Consider the following 17418-nt stretch of genomic DNA (forward strand, 5'->3'; position numbering starts at 1 on the left):
CCACATACCTGAACACTAATCCTCCTAAGTGCCCTGCAAAAAGGGATTCGATTCCCATTTTACAGACAAGAAGACTGAGGCTTAATGAGGAGATTTTCACATGGAGATCATGCATAGGGAGGACAAAGCAAGGTTTGGCCCGACACTTGACCCCAAACATGGAATCTGTCCATGAGACCACAGAGCCTTCCTTCTCTCCCACTCTGGGCTCCTGTGCCTGGTGCCTTAGACATACACTAAGGGGGCAGCCCCTAGCCTTGCTGTATGGCCCCCTCCCAGCAAAGTGTTCACAGCGCCTCAGCTCAGCTTGGCATTTGAGGCCCTTCCCAAGCAAGCCCAACTCTCCCTCACCACTGTCCACACCCACCATTCCCTCCAACTCTTTGTTTTAAGCCCACACACCACCTACAGACCTTGATCACTGCCTTTCATTCAATCATACAACAAATATTTATTGAGTCCCTATGAGGTGCCAGGCACCATCCCAGAGCTGGACCCACAGGCTAACTCAAGGCTAACTCCTTACCTCTAATGCCTCCTCCTCCAAGAAGTCTTCCAGGCCCCTCTTCTGAATGCCCACATCTCCTCCAAACTCCTCTATCCTGGCCTCCTTCATTGTTTCCAAGGCAGAAATGGGCACCCTCCAAAGATGGGGAGTGGCATGGCCCTCCACGGGCAGCCCCCAGCAAAGGGGGATGGGGAGGAGGAGGGAGATGAAGGCAAGCCGGAAATTCCAAGGAGATTAGAAGGGAGTTGCCCCCGGCAGTGTTTCTCCTGTGGGCAGGCCTGACGATTGCTCCATTTCTCTCAGCCTGCTGGGCCCAAGCCCAAGTGCTGGACATCAGGCGCCTGGGCGACTTTGGTACAGCTTCTCCTGACATAGTGACCTGCCAGCCCCAGGCGGTTCCAAATCAGGCCCCCGCCACACTCCTCACTATTCCCAGCAGGCTTGTGGAAGGAGATCTTGTGGAGTGGCTGAACACAGTAGTTTGTACACATGAGCTCCAAAGGACAGAGACCAGGATTTCCTTTGTTTCTGTGTGGCTAAATCATCACAGCCTGTGTGTGTGTGTGTGTGTGTGTGTGTGTGTGTTTGCACACACATGTGTGTGCCTGGGGACCCTGGTTTGTGAGTCTCTGGTTCCCATTGGCAGATGCTATAGGCCAGACATTTGAGTGCGCTCTGCTCGTGTCCCTGCTTCTGTGTACATGGCTATGTGTCCCGTGTCTGTGTGAGTCTCCTGGGTGTGCGTCTGAGCCCCAGGTGAAGGTAAGTGTGCAAGGGCCTCTGCGGTTCTCTTTGTGGAAGAGACAGGGAGAGCATCTGGGTGGTGAGCCTGTCTGTACCCGCCTGGCAGGAGCGATCTCTGGATTTGCGTGGATGCTGGCGCCTGTGTGTAATGAGTCTGCGTGGGTTTGTGTGCGTGCCTGCAAATGTATGTGTACTTCCGATACGTATGAGGGTGTTTCAGAGCTGTGTGTCCATCTGGGACAAAGCCAAGTATGTCTGGGTATGTAAGATGTGTGCGTGTGGAAGTGTGTGTTTCTGAGCCAGGAGTCTCCTAGGCGGTGTGAGTCTGTAGTGTCTGGTATTGTGTGGGTGAGAGGAGGCAGATTTTGTATCTGCATGGGTCTGTGGCCTTCCGAGGGTGTACCCTCTCTAATATGTCATGAGGTGTGCTTCTGGAAGCACACAACATACAGGTGTCACTGGATGAATATGTGACACGTGTATGAGTCGCTGTGGCTCTCTGAGCATGCTCTGTGCGTACCTGTGTTTGTGTGTGCCCAAGAGAGTGTGCCCGGGGACACAGGCCCGGCCCCTCCGTGAGGAATGCTGGGAGCCCTGGGAGCTCGGCAGTCCCCTGGGGCCTCTGCAGCAGCCGGCCTCACATTTTCCATCTCATTTTCCATCTCGTTGGAGCTGCCTGCCTCCCCCTAAGGACAGGCGAACCGCTGAGGATCCTTAAAGACCTAGGTCTCAGAGAAGCTTCTTCCAGTCCCCCTCTCCGCTGCCACTGGGAGGGCTGGGACTCAGGGCAGGGACCAGCCAGGAGCTTTGCTGACCATAATGACCAGCCCCCCTCCCCAACCCAGTGACCGTTTCTGTGAGCTGAGAAGAGCTGAGAAGACATCTGGCACTTGGCCTGGTAGCCAGGAAGCTCTCAGAAAATTCGAGCTGAATGAATGAGTGAATGAGTGAATGAATGAATGAATGAATGAATGCCTGGAGAAGCAGGTAAGGGAAAGGGACAGTGACAGGCACTGACATTTACTGTGCATCACACTCGGAAGATCTCATGACCCTGAGGCAGGCATGCTTATCTCCCACTTTACAGTAGAAGAAACAGAGGCTCAGAAAGGCTGAGCACCTCACCCCACACCACACAGCTTGTAACTGGCCAATCCAGGCAGGAACTCTGCTCTGTGAAACTCAGAGGTACCTCCTGCATGGGAGAGGGTGAAAGAGCAATGGGATGAAGGGAGCTCCTGAGGGTTTTCCAGTGAGGTTCCTAAGCATATCCGCTGTGCAGTCATGGGCACATTGACGTAGCCTCTTGGTTTCCTTATCTCCCAAATGGTTCTGACGTCAGAACCCTCAACACACGGTTCTGTGAGGAGTAAGGGCTTACTTAATCCAGAGCCTAACGCACTGGAAGTGATCAACAGGGAAGAGCATTTGTAAGGCAAGAGCCACAGAAGTCCAGGGATCCGTGGTCTGGGGGTCCCCAGGCTGCTTCTAACAGTCCAGCTCCCTGGGTTCCAGCTGACCATTAACTAACCCTTAAGGCTGGATCCAAACCCCATTCTCTCCTCCAGTACCTCAGATCCCCCTCGTCCCAATCACACCCTGCACTGGTGCAAGGCACACATTCACATCCGTGCATGCACGCACGGGCCCCCACCTCCTGCCTGCAGGCTGCAGGCCCCCGCCCCAGCCTACTTGTTCCCAACAAGTCTTAGCCTAGAGTCTGGCACACAACAAGGTCCCTCTAACCAACCTGTGTCCCAAACAAGACACACTATTAGCAACTAAAATCTCACTGCTCCTGTCATGCTACAGAAAGAACCTAGAGTTAGTCCAACCAGGTTTGGAATCCTGGCTGTGACCTGGGGCCTCCATTTACCCAAACAAACAATGAGAACTGGATGCTTCTTCTGGGCCCTCCTGGGCTCACATCTAGATAGGCTGTACTTCACTCACACCTAGAACCTCCAAGGAGGGGGCGGGGCGGCATGGAATGTGATCACACCTTCCTATCCTCCCGGGAGCAGCTTCCAATTTATTGATTTATTAACATCCTAAAGCTACGGCGACCCACCTTCCTGGCTTCTCCCAGCTCCCCGAAGAATAAAGACACGGACATCCCATCTGCTCATTGGCTAACAGTGGCAACAGTTCCCTGAGAGATGTGGGATTTCACTGCTTGTAAAATATTTTCTTGTCTATTCATACCTCCCTCATTCCTGAAAACAATCCTATGAAGCTTCTCTGTAGGTTCCATCATCTGCATTACATAGAGGGGAAAAAGGAGCTCAGAGAGGCCAAGTGACTTGCTCAGAGCCACACAGTAAATGGCAGAGTCAGATCTCAAAGCCAAGTCTTTGGGCCCCAACTCTCAGATTCTGCCATCTACACTCTGATGGTTCTCAACTCGCCCTCACCATATGGTACAGGGACAACGGTTAGTGGTGATGGGGAGCTGGAAGACCTCAGACCACCAGGGCTTTGAAGGTCAAATGCAGTCATTGTGTCTGCTCTGTAGCTAAAGCTGTATCTGAGAACCCTGGAAGTTCAAAAGTTAATAATCTTCAGACTTCCTTGGCTGGAAGGGATCCTGAGGTCAGGCCTCTCAGCTGTAGCTACCGCATAAATCTCTCCTGGAATCTTCCTTCTAATCACAACCACCAGCGTTTTGTACAGTTTACAAGCTGCTTTCCACAAACCCTACATCTTCATCCAAACATGCAAGGTCATCCAGCCTTTGTTTGAATAACTCGAGGGCCAGCAACCTCACTCCCTTTTCTGGAGCAGCTCCTACCATCTGATTGGGAGGCAGCTGCCCCATTTACACCTTCGCTGCGTGGGCCCCAGGGCAGGCCTCAGGCAACAGGAGATGGAGGCCACCACCCGTGAGGCCTTCCTTCCCCAGTTGACAGTTCTCAGAGCCCCCACCACTGGGAGATGAACCCGAGCAGGGCCCCACCAGACTTGGGATTCAACGCAGGTAGCACGTAACCTGCAGGGGACACACTGGGGATGTGGAGTCCTTCTCCTGGTAACTCGGTTTCTGCATCTGGGAAGCAAAGAGGCCCAGAGAGGCAGGAAACACGTCAAGAGTGTAATACACTCTTGGGGCACCTGGGCGGCCCAGTTGGTTAAGTGTCCAACTTTGGCTCAGGTCATGATCCTAAGGTTCGTGAGTTTGAGCCCTGCGTTGGGATCTGTGCAGACAGCACAGAGCCTGCATAAGGTCCTCGGTCAGTCCCCGCCCCCCCCCCCCCTCCCCTGCTGGGTCTCTCTCTCTCTCTCTCTCTCTCTCTCTCTCTCTCGCTTTCCCTCAAAATAAATAAACTTTTAAAACAAACAAATAAACAAACAAAAAGAGCATAATACACCCTTAGTCCAAGCCCTGGCTGTCTGGAGAACTGGCTCAGGGACCCAGGAGAGCAAGTGCCTCCCTCTCTCTGGCTGCAGCTAAACGCATCTATAGAATGAACCAACACTGGGGCGCCTGGGTGGCTTAGTCGGTTAAGCGTCCGACTTTCGCTTAGGTCATGATCTCACGGTTCGTGGGTTTGAGCCCCGCATCGGGCTCTGTGCTGACTGCCAGCTCAGAGCCTGGAGCCTATTTCAGAGTCTGTATCTTTCTCTCTGACCCTCCCCTGCTCACGCTGTCTCTCTCTCTCTCCTAGAAATAAATAAAAATATTTAAAAAAAAAAAAAAAAAAGAATGAACCAACACCTCCATGACAGCCACTACACTTACAGTCCACGTGCCCAGTCTCCAGATTTTCACCTCGCCTCTGTGAGATTGGCAGCTGGATCAAATGAAGCTCTAGAGAAGTTCAGGGACCAACCCAAGTGCACACGGCGAGAACTGCACGGTCTGGCCCGGCTCACCTTGCCACCCAACCTCTTTCCTCACTCCAGTCTCTGGGCTGTCCTTCGAAATCAACTCGCTTTTTCCCACTTCCCTCAGCCTGGAATGTTCTTATTTTAGGTGCTATTCAGCTGGCTGCATGTCATCCTCCAGGCCTCGGCCTCCCTGAATGCCCTCAGCCCCACCTGAGAACACGACGGGGGCCTGTGGAAATGTGTCACACACCACTGGGAAACAGCAGGGATCATGACTGCCCGCATCTGAGGCTCACTCTATGCCAGGCACTCCAGTGGTGTTTGCATACATGATCTCCTTTAACCCTGAAGGCTGCAAGATGTGTGATATACCTTTTTACAATGAGGCAGCTGAGGTCTGGAGACAGTAAGTAACCTGCCCAAGTTCACACATCCAGGAAGCCACAGACCCCAGATCCAACAGTAGCCTGAGGTCTGCGCATGAAGCCTGAAGTACTGAATGAATGATGGAAACGTGCTCCAGTCCCAGCCCAGGCAATGGGAGGTGCCCAGCCAGGCCCTGGCCCCTGTGAGACCTTAGGCTCAACCCTCCGCCTTCTGGAACCACCGCCCACCTTAACAGTCACCGCTGGCCCAGGAGGACTCCAGAGCTCTGCCTGATGACTTCCTGGGATGGATAAGAGCCCACGGGAGTCGGTACACAAGGAGACCCCGAGGCAGAGCTCTATGGCCCATCTCCCTCGCCGGCATGAACAGTGTGGGCCAGGAGGCGGGAGTAAGGAGCTCAGGTCTGAGGTCAGAGCAGCTGAGGCAGGCAGTGCCAGAAGCAGTTGAGGGTACCAGGAGGGCAGGACCAGGCTTCTTTCTGCGTTGTCTCTGTTCTACCCACCCTCCACTTGTCCTCTCCTCACCACAGGCTTCTGAAGACTGAGAACTAACTAACCCTTCAGTCGTCAACAGTACATGGGGCCTCTGGGAAGACTTACCCTCCCATTTAACAGACGAGAAACCTGAGACCTGGCTTGGGGAAAGATCAGAGGCTGAAGGGGTGGATTCTGCTGTCCAGACAGACCCTGTCCTTTTATTCTACAAGCATTTACTGAACACATGCTGGAAAGGAGATGCTGGGGGGACATCAGGAGGGAGAGACACAGCTGACAAAGACCCCAAAAGTCTAACGAGAGAGAAACCTATTTGGCCAGAAGAGCCACAGGGCAAAGCTAAGTGTTGCCAGGCGGACATAAATCAGCAGCATGATTCTGTGGCTCTCGGCCAGCGTACTCCGGGTATTATGCCAGGCCATCCACAGATAAGAGGAGTAGGTAACACTCCAGCCTCTTCCAACACCATGCTCAGCCAGTGATGGGAGAGCCCAGGAAGCTTTCAGTCTTCCCAAGCCAAGGCCAGCACATTCTTTAAAGCTGCTCTGGTGCCAAGCAGTGGGCACACAGAGACTGGCCGGCACCGAGTAGGTGCACATGTTCACTGAAAGGGTGAAAACAAGGTAGGTCTGTTCTCCGGGGAAGCTCTCAGGTGCCCCAGATGCTCAGCAGGAAGGCAGCTTTCAGATGAACAGCTTCCCTCCTCTCACTGGGCACACAGGAAGGCCAAGGGCAACAGCCATAAGGGGCCCGCGGGACTGCTGTGTGTGCCGGGCAGACGAGAGCAGAAGACAACATCCTGGGATTTAGGAAGCCGCCTCTGAACCAGTTCTCCCAGACATCATCCTCCCAGGCTGTGGGACCGTTAGACTGGGCGGAAGTCGGACTCTAGCCAAGGGGATGTTCCCAGATGTCATGCTTTCAAACGGGACCCGCCCTAAAAGGCAGGCGGGGACAGGCCTGAACCAAGGAATGCCCCGGGTAAAGGCTCAGAATGGTGTCCTGGACTCTCCCTGGTAGGGGACAGCCACAGGTTTCCCTGGCAGAAGGGCACACCCGTACCTGTCCCGGAAAAGAGAGCCATCAGAGGCCTCGCTTCTGGCCTGGGGCGTGGGGGTTCTAAGCCGCTGAAGGACAGAGGTCCAGCCCCTCATTCTACCCCCCCCCCATAAGTAATGCATACAGTAACGCATCTTCCAAAGCAGTTTTCTCACGCCTCCCTCCCTCCAAAAGCAGAACCCTTTGGCCAGTCTCGTCATCCAGGGTCTTCCTCAGGAGGCGGTTTCCCAGATAAAAAGGGAGGCAGGGTGTGTGGGAGCCCGGGGGTAGTCTCCGTCTCCCAGCTCCTTCGTGGGACGGTGGGCCTGCTGGTGCCTCAGGCCCCCGGGGCCGCCACAACCCGCACCTCCCGGGGCCTCCCTCTCGCCCATTAGCGCCCCCACCTTGAGATAGTCGTTCTCCGAGCGCAGCTCCTCCAGCTCCCGCACGAAGCCGCCGGGCCCACAGTCCAGCATCTCCTCGGTGAGGTCGGAGAAGGCGAGCGAGGCACTGAGGGGCAGGCGGCTGCTGCCCACCGACGACGCGGCCACCGACGGCTCATCGGGGGAGGCGGGCGGCCGCGGCGGCTGCTGTGCTGGCGGCGCGGACTGGGGCTGCTGCCCGGTGCGGGCCCCCGCCGGGCCCCCGGCCGCCGACTCGGCGTCGCTGCTCAGCGCCAGCTCCAGGCCCAGCAAGCGCGCCTCCTCCGACGCGCAGTCCGACACCTCCGAGCTGCTGTCGGTGAGGCTGGGCGGCGGGGGCGGCGGTCGCGGCCCGGTGCCCGGGCGCGGGCGGCCCTTGGCGCGAACCCCGGTGCGGACCCCGGCCACTCGCGTCCCCGCGCTCCGCGCCCCGGGCGCCACTGCGCGCCCCTTCTTGTCGGGCCGCGCGGAGGACGCGGCGCTGCAGGCGGCTGCGGCGCCCGGGCCTGGGCCTCGGCGGCCCTTGGCCAGAGACCAGCCGGCCACGTCCTTGGGCCGGGCCGGCGACGGCGCGCGGTGGCTCTTCTTCCTCTCCGGGGCGGGCGCGGGCGGGGGACCGCAGCCCCGGGCCGGGGGCTCCCCCGCCGGCACCTCCATCGCGGCCTCCCTTGGCCTCAGCGAGCGGCGAGCATGGCCCGGGCCCACCCGGCCTCCGCGCCCCTGGGGAGGGTCCCGGCGCCGCTCCGGCCCCTCGGGCCGCGCCTCCTCTCGGCCCACCTCAGCCCCGGGGCTGCGCTCTGGCCCCGACCCCCGCCGCACGGGCTCTCCGCTGCCCTGAGCTCGGAGAGAGCGGCCCGATCGCCTCCAGGCGCCCCGGCTGCGACTCCGGCTCCGCCCGGCGCCCGCCCCCTCGGCCTCGCCGCGCCCCCGGAGTGCGCCCGGGACTCGGCTGCCTGCGCGCCGATCGCTCCCTCGGGCTCCGAGTCCGGCTGCGGCCCGGGCCCCGGCTCCGCCCGGCGCGGCCCGCCCCCCGCGCAGCCCCGCCAGCTCCCCGCCCAGCCGCCTCGGCTCGGGGGCGCGCGGCTCCGCGAACAAAAGGCGGACGCGGCGGGAGCGGCAGGGAGGGACACGGGCTGCGAGCGAGAGAGGGATCTGCGAGGCAACAGCGACCCCCTCGAGGGTCAGGCGGGCCTGGGCTGCCGCGGCCCGGGCTCCGTCCTCCTCCGCTCCGCCGCCCCCTCCCCTGCCCGCCTGGGAAACGCACCCGGCCGCGGCTCCCCGGCGCCCAGCGTCCGGGCAGGGGCCGCGGGAGCGGCGAGCGAGGGGACTCCCAGGCGGAGGCCGGGCCGACCTCAGATCGCCGGAGCCAGCATCCATATACGCCGCCGGTGCCTCGCCCCTCGCGGCTGTGCGGAGCGTGCGCGAACTCCGCCCCCCTCAACCTTGCAAAGCAAGACCAATTATCCCATTGTACAGATGCGTAAACTGAAGTCTAGGGAAGACACGCGATTAGCGCAAAGTCAGTGGCGAGGCTAGGATGGAACGCAGACCGCAGACCTCACACCTCCAGGGCGTGCTCTGGTGCTTCTACCTCCGCCTCCCTCTTACAGGCGCAGGGACCGTGCAGCCCTAGGTGCACGCCCAGCTCTGCACACCTGACAAGCAGGGATCTCACACTTACTCCCTCCAAGCCCAGCCCGCTTTCAGACCCTGCACGGCTAAAATGGAGGCTGCCCATTATGAGGTATCAGACCTGCGATGCTTTGGGAGTAGGCTCTGACCCCGCTAGGGACTGGCACGGACTGAGGACAATTATCCTGATCCCCACACGTTTCCTCCCCAGGGCAGCCCCGGGCAGCCCGAGAGCGCCGGCTCCGGCGGTTTCCTTTCTTCCCCTCCAGGGCTGTGCTTCTGGCCGTGTTGTTGGTTTTCCCGTGTCCATCACACCTTCCCGCCTCCTTCCCCTCCCCCGCTCCTTGCCGCCACTCCTCTTCCTCGACGAGCCACCGCTGGGCCGAGCCAGTTTTAAGTCTTTCGGCTGCCCCTTCAGAGTGGCACCCCCTTTTGCGACCTGGAGAGGGGGGCAGGGTTATTTCACCCCTCTGCAGCCTTTTCTCCCCTCACCCCGTTCCTGCCTCCTCTCCTTTTCCTCCACCTCCTCTCTCGCCCCCCACCCTCCCCTACCCCTTCCCCACCCTCCCCAATCATGTTTCTTCACCTCCCCTGCCCTTGACATTCGGTTGGCATCAGGTCGGCTTCATCACTCCCTCACAGCAGTGAATACTGGGGGTTGCCCTCTCACCTGAGCCATGGCTTCATCCTGTTCTGGGCTGTCCTGGTGTGTGTGTGTGCCCCCTCCACCCCCAGGTTTTTCCTCCAGGTGGCCCCAGAGACACGTGGAGCAGGGCCACCTAGCAAGTTCTCCGCAAAGTATTCCCACCCCATCCCGGCAAGCCACCAGCTCCCCTGTTCCCAGTGAACACTCACCTGGTCCATAGGCACCAGATAGGACGATGAGTGGACTTGTCATCGGTGTATTCCTGACCTCATGGAGCGTAGAGTGTAGGGGGGAGATGGGCCACAATTGGGTCATCACACAAAATACCACAAAGCTGGTATTGTGTGGCACGGGGGCAAAGCCTTCCCACCTCCTGGGCCTCGGAGTCCCCACCCGGTCTAGTGTAATGTGACAGGTGACAGGGTCCTTCCAGCTCTGATGCCTCCATTTCTTGTAAGCTGGTCCTTTTCTGGCACAGAGATGCTACAGAGTTCTTAGAAATGGTTTACCTTCTCTGTGTTTCAGTTTCTCCTCTATGCATTATCTAGGTTTGGAAATGTTGGATGGTGGATCCAGGCAGGCGACATGCTACATCGGGCCAGCTTAGCCGCTCCTGACACACCCGTGGCCGCACTGGTGGTCCTGAGATTAGAGTGGCCTGGATCTCCCCACTTGGACCTGGGCCCAAGTCCTGGCTCTACCACGATCCTGGGTCGCAACACTGATGGCTAAGAAGGAGGCTGAGGGCCCTCCCTGCTCTGAAGGCCTTTGGATTTGAGGAGCCATGAATCTACTGTGTAGCCCCAGCCACAAGGCCCTGGTGGGGAGGGCTCCAGAGGTGGCATGGGGCCTAGGTAGGGGCTCTGGACTCAGGCTCAGTTCAGACCAGGTAAACCTGGACTTGCTGGGAGTCCAGAATGGGCAACATGGCGGCAGGGAGACTGTCTGCAGCTTCCTGACCGTTTGGCACTCACTTATGCCAGGCTCTGTGCTCAACACTTCAGTAGAGGATCTCAGAAAGGTCAGGAGTTTCTTGCGGCTGATTGCATTTTTCGAAGATAGGCCCAGCAATACACAGCCCATCCAATCACTCCTTTTAAGTGTGGCATTGACCTTCTTCCAGTTGGGATCTATATTCCCTCCCCTTTAACCTGAGTAGGCCTCTGGGACCGCCTCAACCAACAGAGAATGGCAAAAGTGATCCTGTGACTTCCAAGGCTGGCTCCTAAAAAGGCCATTCACTCTCTCTCATGCGCTCATGCTTGCTTACTCGCTCTCAATCCACTCACCTTGGAACCCAGCTACCAAGTTGGGAGGAAGCCCAGGCTTCACGGAGGGGTTAGTGAAGGCGTCCCAGCCAACTCCAGCTCGGTTCCCTGCTAGCCACCAGACATGGGAGAGAATAAACCTTCAGACGATTCAGCCCCCAGCCCTGGAGCTGTCCCAGCCGATGCCAAGTAGAGCAGAAATAAGCGGTCCCAAACTGCCAAATAAATATTGTTGTTTTAAGCCATTAAGTTTTGGGGTAGTTTGTTACGCAGCCATGGATAACTGGAATGCTTGACCAAGGTCACATAGCTTGGAAGTGGCGGAGCTGAGACAGATTGGATCCCAGGGTCATCCAGCTTCACAGTCTGTTGTGCTGCACTAATGGGTGATACTCAGCTCAGGCACACAGGGTATGCGGCATAAAGCTCTACGCAAGACAGAATGAAGCATCAAATGATTATAAGAATTATATATCAGATTGTGAGAAATGGTGGGGCACCTGGGTGGCTTAGTCGGTTAAGCGTCCAACTTTCACTTAGGTCATGATCTCACGGTTCGTGGGTTCGAGCCCCGCGTCAGGCTCTGTGCTGACTGCCAGCTCAGAGCCTGGAGCCTGTTTCAGAGTCTGTGACTCCCTCTCTCTCTGACTCTCCCCTGCTCACGCTCTCTCTCTCTCTCTCTCTCTCCTAGAAATAAATAAAACATTAAAAAAATTAAAAAAAAAAAAAAAGATTGTGAGAAATGGTGCTGGTTACCCAGTGGGAAAAACAGTTTATTTCCTCCCATTCAAGCTGCTAAATTGACCGACATGATGTAAACTGCTTGGAGACTAAATTCCAGAAGGCTTCAAAGAGGAGGTGATTTTTTTTTTTAAACTGAAGGTCTTTTTTTTTTTCATTATACAAATTATGAAAGAAACAAGTCACTGGCTGAGAGAGAATTAGGGGACTTAATAGGGGAACCTGCTTTAAACAGTGTAGTCAGGGAGGCCTTGCTGAGAAGGTGACATTTAAATAGAGTTATTTAAAAAAAAGCCCTGGGCTCCTGGGGTGGTTCAGTCAGTTGAGCTTCCAACTCTTGATTTTGGTTCAGGTCATAATCCATGCTGAGTATGGAGCCTGTTTAGGATTCTCTCTCTCTCTCTCTCTCTCTCTCTCTTTTCCTCTCCCTCTGCCCCTCTTCCCTGCTCATCTGCTCTTTCTCTCTCTAAAATCAAAAATAAATTTAAAAATAAAATTTAAATTAAAAAAAATGTAAAGCCCTAAAACTTTGGGGTGCCAGGGGCACGTGGGTAGCTTAGTAGGTTAAGCATCTGACTTTGGCTCAGGTCATGATCTCACAGTTTGTGGGTTTGAGCTCCGCATCAGGGTTCTCTGCTGTTAGCACAGAGCCCATTTTGGATCCTCTGTCCCCTCCCCCACCGCCCCACATCTCCCTCGCACTCTCACTCTCTCAAAAATAAATAAGCATAAAATAAAAGTCCTAAAAAATAAAATAAAATAAATAAACTGAGTTATTCAGGGACGCCTCTCTGGCTTAGTCGGTAGAGCATGCAACTCTTAATCTCAGGGTCATGAGTTCAAGCCCCACATTGGGCAAGGAGCCTACTTAAAATAAAAATTAAAAAACATATATATATATGGGAGCTTAAGTGGCTCAGTTGGTTGAGCACCCAGCATCAGCTCAGGTCATGATCTCATGGTTTGTTAGTTCAAGCCCTGCATTGGGCTCACAGCGATCAGCATGGAGCCCTCTTGGGGTGCTCTATCCCCTGCTCTCCTGCCCCTCCCCTGCTTGCTCTCTCTTTCTCAAAAACAAATAAACATTTAAAAATATATGTGTGTATACATATATACATATTATATATATACACACACACACACACACTGTGTTATTCAGAGAGCCAGACTAAGAATTCAGGCAGAGGGAACAGCAGGGCAAAGGCTCCAGAGGAGGGACAAGCTTGATAGATGTTTAAGGAAGTGAGAAGGTCAACGTGACTGGGACTTGATGGGTGATGGACAGTAAAGGACAAGTTAAAGTTGGAGAGGAGCCAAGGCATGCCCTGGGCGGGGGCTTTATTCTTGCAGCAGTGACAAGTCACTGGAGACTCTAAGCGGGGGCATGATAGAATCTAATTTGTGTTTAAAACAGTTCACTCTAGTTGCTCTGGAGTCATGAAGAGTCATCAGCATTTGGACAATATTTAAATCTAGGGGACCAGGTGAGGGTATGTTGGGAGACCATCTATCGCGAAAAGAAAAATTAGCCCACAAGCAGGAAGTTAAGAATTCCTGGTTTTAGGGGCGCCTGGATGGCTCAGTCAGTTGAGCATCCGACTTTGGCTCATGTCACGATCTCATGGTTCGTGATTCCAGCCCCGTGTGGGGCTCTCTGCTGTCAGGGCAGAGCCCACTTTGGATCCTCTGTCCCCCTCTCTCTCTGCCCCTCTTCCACCCACACTCTTCTCTCTCTCTCTCTCAAAAGTAAATAAAACATTAAAAAAAAGAATAAAGAATTCCTGGTTCTAGAAAGTGGGTAAAAGGAAAAGCCAGCCACAAAAGACCAAGAGGGGGCAGCCAGTAAGGTAGCAGAGAACACGCAGCAATGTGTTGTCTGGAGGCCCAGACACCAGACCAGACTGTCAAGTGGTGGAGAAGCTGGAGGAAGATGAGAGCAGAAAAGTGCTCCCTGCATAGCATGACTCGGAGGCTGCTGGGACCTTGACAAGAGCTGGAGCTGGGGCGGGGGGGGGGGGGGGGGCGGTACAGAAGCCAAGGGGAGTGGATTGAAGAGTGAACAGGACATTCAGACAGAATACAGAGGGAAGAGAGATGGACCAGTGGGGGAAGGGACTGTCACATTGAGATGGAGAGAGAGAAAGACAGAGAGAGAGAGAGAGAGAGAGCACGCCAACACACTAGCCAGAGATGGATACATCCGGGCTGGAGAAGGGGAGATAGACGGATCCAGAGATAGGGACCTGGCTTCTCAAAGGAGCAGGGGCCCTTCCTCTGTTGTCCTGGAGGAAGGATGGAAGAGATGGATGAGATGCAGGGGCTTCTGTCGGGAAGGTAAGGGCACGGCTGACAACTGACTTCTGTTTTCTCAGTGGAGAATAAGGTCACCACCCAGTGAGAGTGAGGAGACCAAGGAGGGCAAAGACCTCAGATCGCAGAGAACAGAAATCAGATTTCCCAGGACATGTGAGAGGGTGTGTCAGGCCCCTCAGAGGTTCAAAGTGAAGCCAGTCCATGCAGTGAGCATGGGGTGTTTTCTAGAAGGGACCCTGATCATTTTTCTCCTAACGTCCTCAAGGTGTGTTTCTTGTCGCTGAAACCGCACGGCGCACACTGCCTTTTCTCACTAACCAGGACAGCAGAGGCACTTCCCCATCCATTTACAAACTCTTTGCAAACATTACTTTTAATACTTAGAAACAATCCACAGAGTGGATGTTCCGAGGGTCACTTAACCTTTCCCCCTTTTCTTGGACATTCAAATTGTTTCCTGGCAAGGGTAGCGGAGTTCTGAAAGCGGCGGCGTGTGGTCTGGAAAAGAACGGAGAAGGCGAGCCTGGGGGCGGACTGGGATGTCTGGCACTCTGGCGCCGAGCAGCCCATCAAGAAGCTTTTTGGGGCCTCTCATTGGCAGTTGACGTTCCTGACAAGTCACATTCTGGGTTTTCCGGGACATGAGCACAAAGAATGGGACAGCAAGGTAAAGCTCACTGGCTTCTCGAAGTGCCCAGTGCCCAATGGTTCAGGTACTGAGCAGGGGGGAAATAAGGCTGGGAGAGCCACACGTGTGACCCCTGAACCGTTTATAGTTTAAACACATATTGCAACAGCCATGTTTGAGGTAGCAACAGGCGCCTTCACTTGCCTGTTTTCCCCATAATACAAGTCTTTTCTTCATCCCCCCCTACTGGAGGGGGCATTGCCCCAGGAGACCTGCCCTTGGGCAGCGTATCTAAGGACTCGAGTCCCCTCCACAAAGCCCAGCAGAGGGGATCTTTCAGCTGTGTGAGCACAAAGCAGGCCACCTGAGCCAGTGGGCTCACACACCCAGCAGAGGCCAGGAGACCACTTGGCTGACAAATTTTCCAGGGGATACGGCCCTGGCTGGAGACTGCTCATTCTGGGATCAGCTGAAGCCACTTCTAACTTGGGGTTCTGTGATTCAACAACACAGCATTCACTGAATCCTACTATGAGCCAGGGACAGAAAGGTAACCCACGTGGACAAAGCACCTACTGTGTGCCAAACACTGGGCTTCCCATGCATGATCTCACTGACTCTCACAACAGGCCACTGAGGAAAGAATCACCACCCCATCTGAGCAGGGAGTAGCCAGGGGAGAGCCCTACAACATGGGGTGATTGATGGAGAATCCCACAGCATTGCCCTTTCCTGTAGCATCTGGACCCAATAAAGATAGGTTCCTAATGGGGGGCTTCAGGCACAGGTGTGGTCAGAGGTGTTTATGAGGCAAGAGTTCGGTGTCCTCCGTCTCTCTGGGCTGGTGGGGACAGAGCTGGGGCCAGAGGGTGACAAGGTCTTGTTTGTGTGTGTTTATGGGGTTTGAGTTTCTGATGGACGATAATCACTGCCAGGCTTCCCAACTGGAACGGGCGCAGGCGCAGGGCCAGGACCTGCTGCCCTCTGGGCAGGTATAAGAGCCCAGGAGGAGGGCCTCAAGCCTGATTGGGGCAGATGTGCCAGCCACCGCTTGGGGACCAGGTGCTGAGCTAAAGCTGCTTCAGACAGACTTCCGAGTGAAAGAGTTGGTTCTGGAAGTGGCCCTGTCTCTGGGGAGAGTCTGGGAGATGCACTAAGGAAACCATCGGGCTGGACAGGCTGGTGGAGGTTACCAGAAGCCAAGGTTCTGCAGCGTGAGTACACTCTTCCACGGCTCCTGCCTTTTTCTTTCACACTGAGCAACTTCTTCCCCCCACTGAGTGACCGAGTGACTGTTCCAGAGGAGCCTAGGTGAGCCTGAGTGGCCCCTTGTCAGGAATTTGAGTCCTGGATTTCTCAGAGGCGGGGGGGGGGGGGGGGGGGGGGGGCGGGGCGGGGGGGGGGGGGGGGGGGGGGGGGGGGGGGGGGGGGGGGGGGGGGGGGGGGGGGGGGGGGGGGGGGGGGGGGGGGGGGGGGGGGGGGGGGGGGGGGGGGGCGGGAGGCAGTAAGCACTGTCATTTACCCAGTGCTACGAAACACCAGTCACTGTCGGTTATCTCACCAAATGAGTAACAGAAGGAAGGAGGCTGGGCGTAGTATCCTAGTTCTCTGGGGAGGGGGGCACAGAGTGAGAATCCCAAGCAAGCTCCATGTTCAGCTTAGAGCCTGACGCGGGGCTCCATCTCACGACCCTGAGATCATGATCCGAGCCAAGATTAAGGGCTTGACTCTTAAGTGACTGAGCCACCCAGACGCCCCAGCATCCTAGTTCTTCAGGCATTACCTTCATTTACTCTTACAACAGCTCTATGAGGTGGATTCTAGTATTTCACAGTAAAGCACAGAGATGGTGAGTAACTTGCCCAGGGTCATATAGCAAGTAAGTGGCAAAACCAGGATTTGAACTCCCGGACTCTAGAGCCTGTACTTCTAATTTCCACATTACACTATTGTGTGGCAGGGCTAAGTCTCTTCCCTTTCTGAGTGGTAATTTCCTTATCTGTAATTTAAGGGTATAAAACTTGATAATCAGAAATATATTGCCCTGAGCTTCCCTAAAGATACCTTGAGATGGGTCGGCTTTAGGCACCGGGAAGCCTTGTTGGAAACATGATCAAGAACTGCATGTCAGCACCCAACGTTTGAAATTTATCATAAAGGTTATAATCAGATTTATGAGCAGGGAATTTCATTACAGTTTTGCTTGTAATTACAGAACATTAGAAGCAAAGAAAATGTCCAATAGTTGTGGAATGAATGCTATGTATCTTATGATAAAATAATATGTAGCCATTAAAAATCATGCATTCAAGGGATACTGAATGTCATTGGAAAATTCTCATTTGTTAAGTGGAAAAGGCACTTCATAAAATTATACGTGGTATGATGTATTTTATAAAAGTGTGTATACATATGTATATTAAATAAATGAAAAAGACTGGAACAATAACCTTAAAGGTTGAGAATTTATCTCTGAGAGATGAAATTATGAATATTTTTTTATTTTTCTTTATTCTTTTCTAGATTCCTCAAAGTTTCTATAATGAATATGCCTTTTTATATTAGAAAAAAGATTTTTTAAATTTTATTTATTTAAAAATTTCTTCTAATGTTTGTTTATTTTTGAGAGAGAGACAGACAGAGTACAAGTGGGGGAGGGGCAGAGAGAGAGGGAGACACAGAATCCGAAGCAGGCTCCAGGCTCTGAGCTGTCAGCATAGAGCCCGATGCGGGGCTCAAACTCATGAACTGTGAGATCATGACCTGAGT

At 54.7% G+C, this 17418-nt stretch overlaps 1 protein-coding gene across 2 annotated transcripts in view; it reads right to left on the minus strand.

The window, feature by feature from the left end:
* SOGA1 (suppressor of glucose, autophagy associated 1) overlaps positions 1-8101 on the minus strand; it is a 68100-nt gene extending 59999 nt beyond the window's left edge. The window contains exon 1 of one of the 2 annotated variants that reach the window (XM_039227167.1): positions 7404-8101. In XM_039227167.1, coding sequence (XP_039083098.1) covers positions 7404-8078 — 675 coding nt within the window. In that variant the 5' untranslated portion in view covers positions 8079-8101. The remainder of the gene's footprint in view (positions 1-7403) is intronic. The other variant, XM_039227168.1, reaches the window with a different exon arrangement.
* Positions 8102-17418: the final 9317 nt, after the last annotated feature.

Source organism: Hyaena hyaena, unplaced genomic scaffold, assembly GCF_003009895.1.
Source record: "Hyaena hyaena isolate Hyena2069 unplaced genomic scaffold, ASM300989v1 scaffold_25, whole genome shotgun sequence".
In the NCBI taxonomy this organism is placed as follows: domain Eukaryota; kingdom Metazoa; phylum Chordata; class Mammalia; order Carnivora; family Hyaenidae; genus Hyaena; species Hyaena hyaena.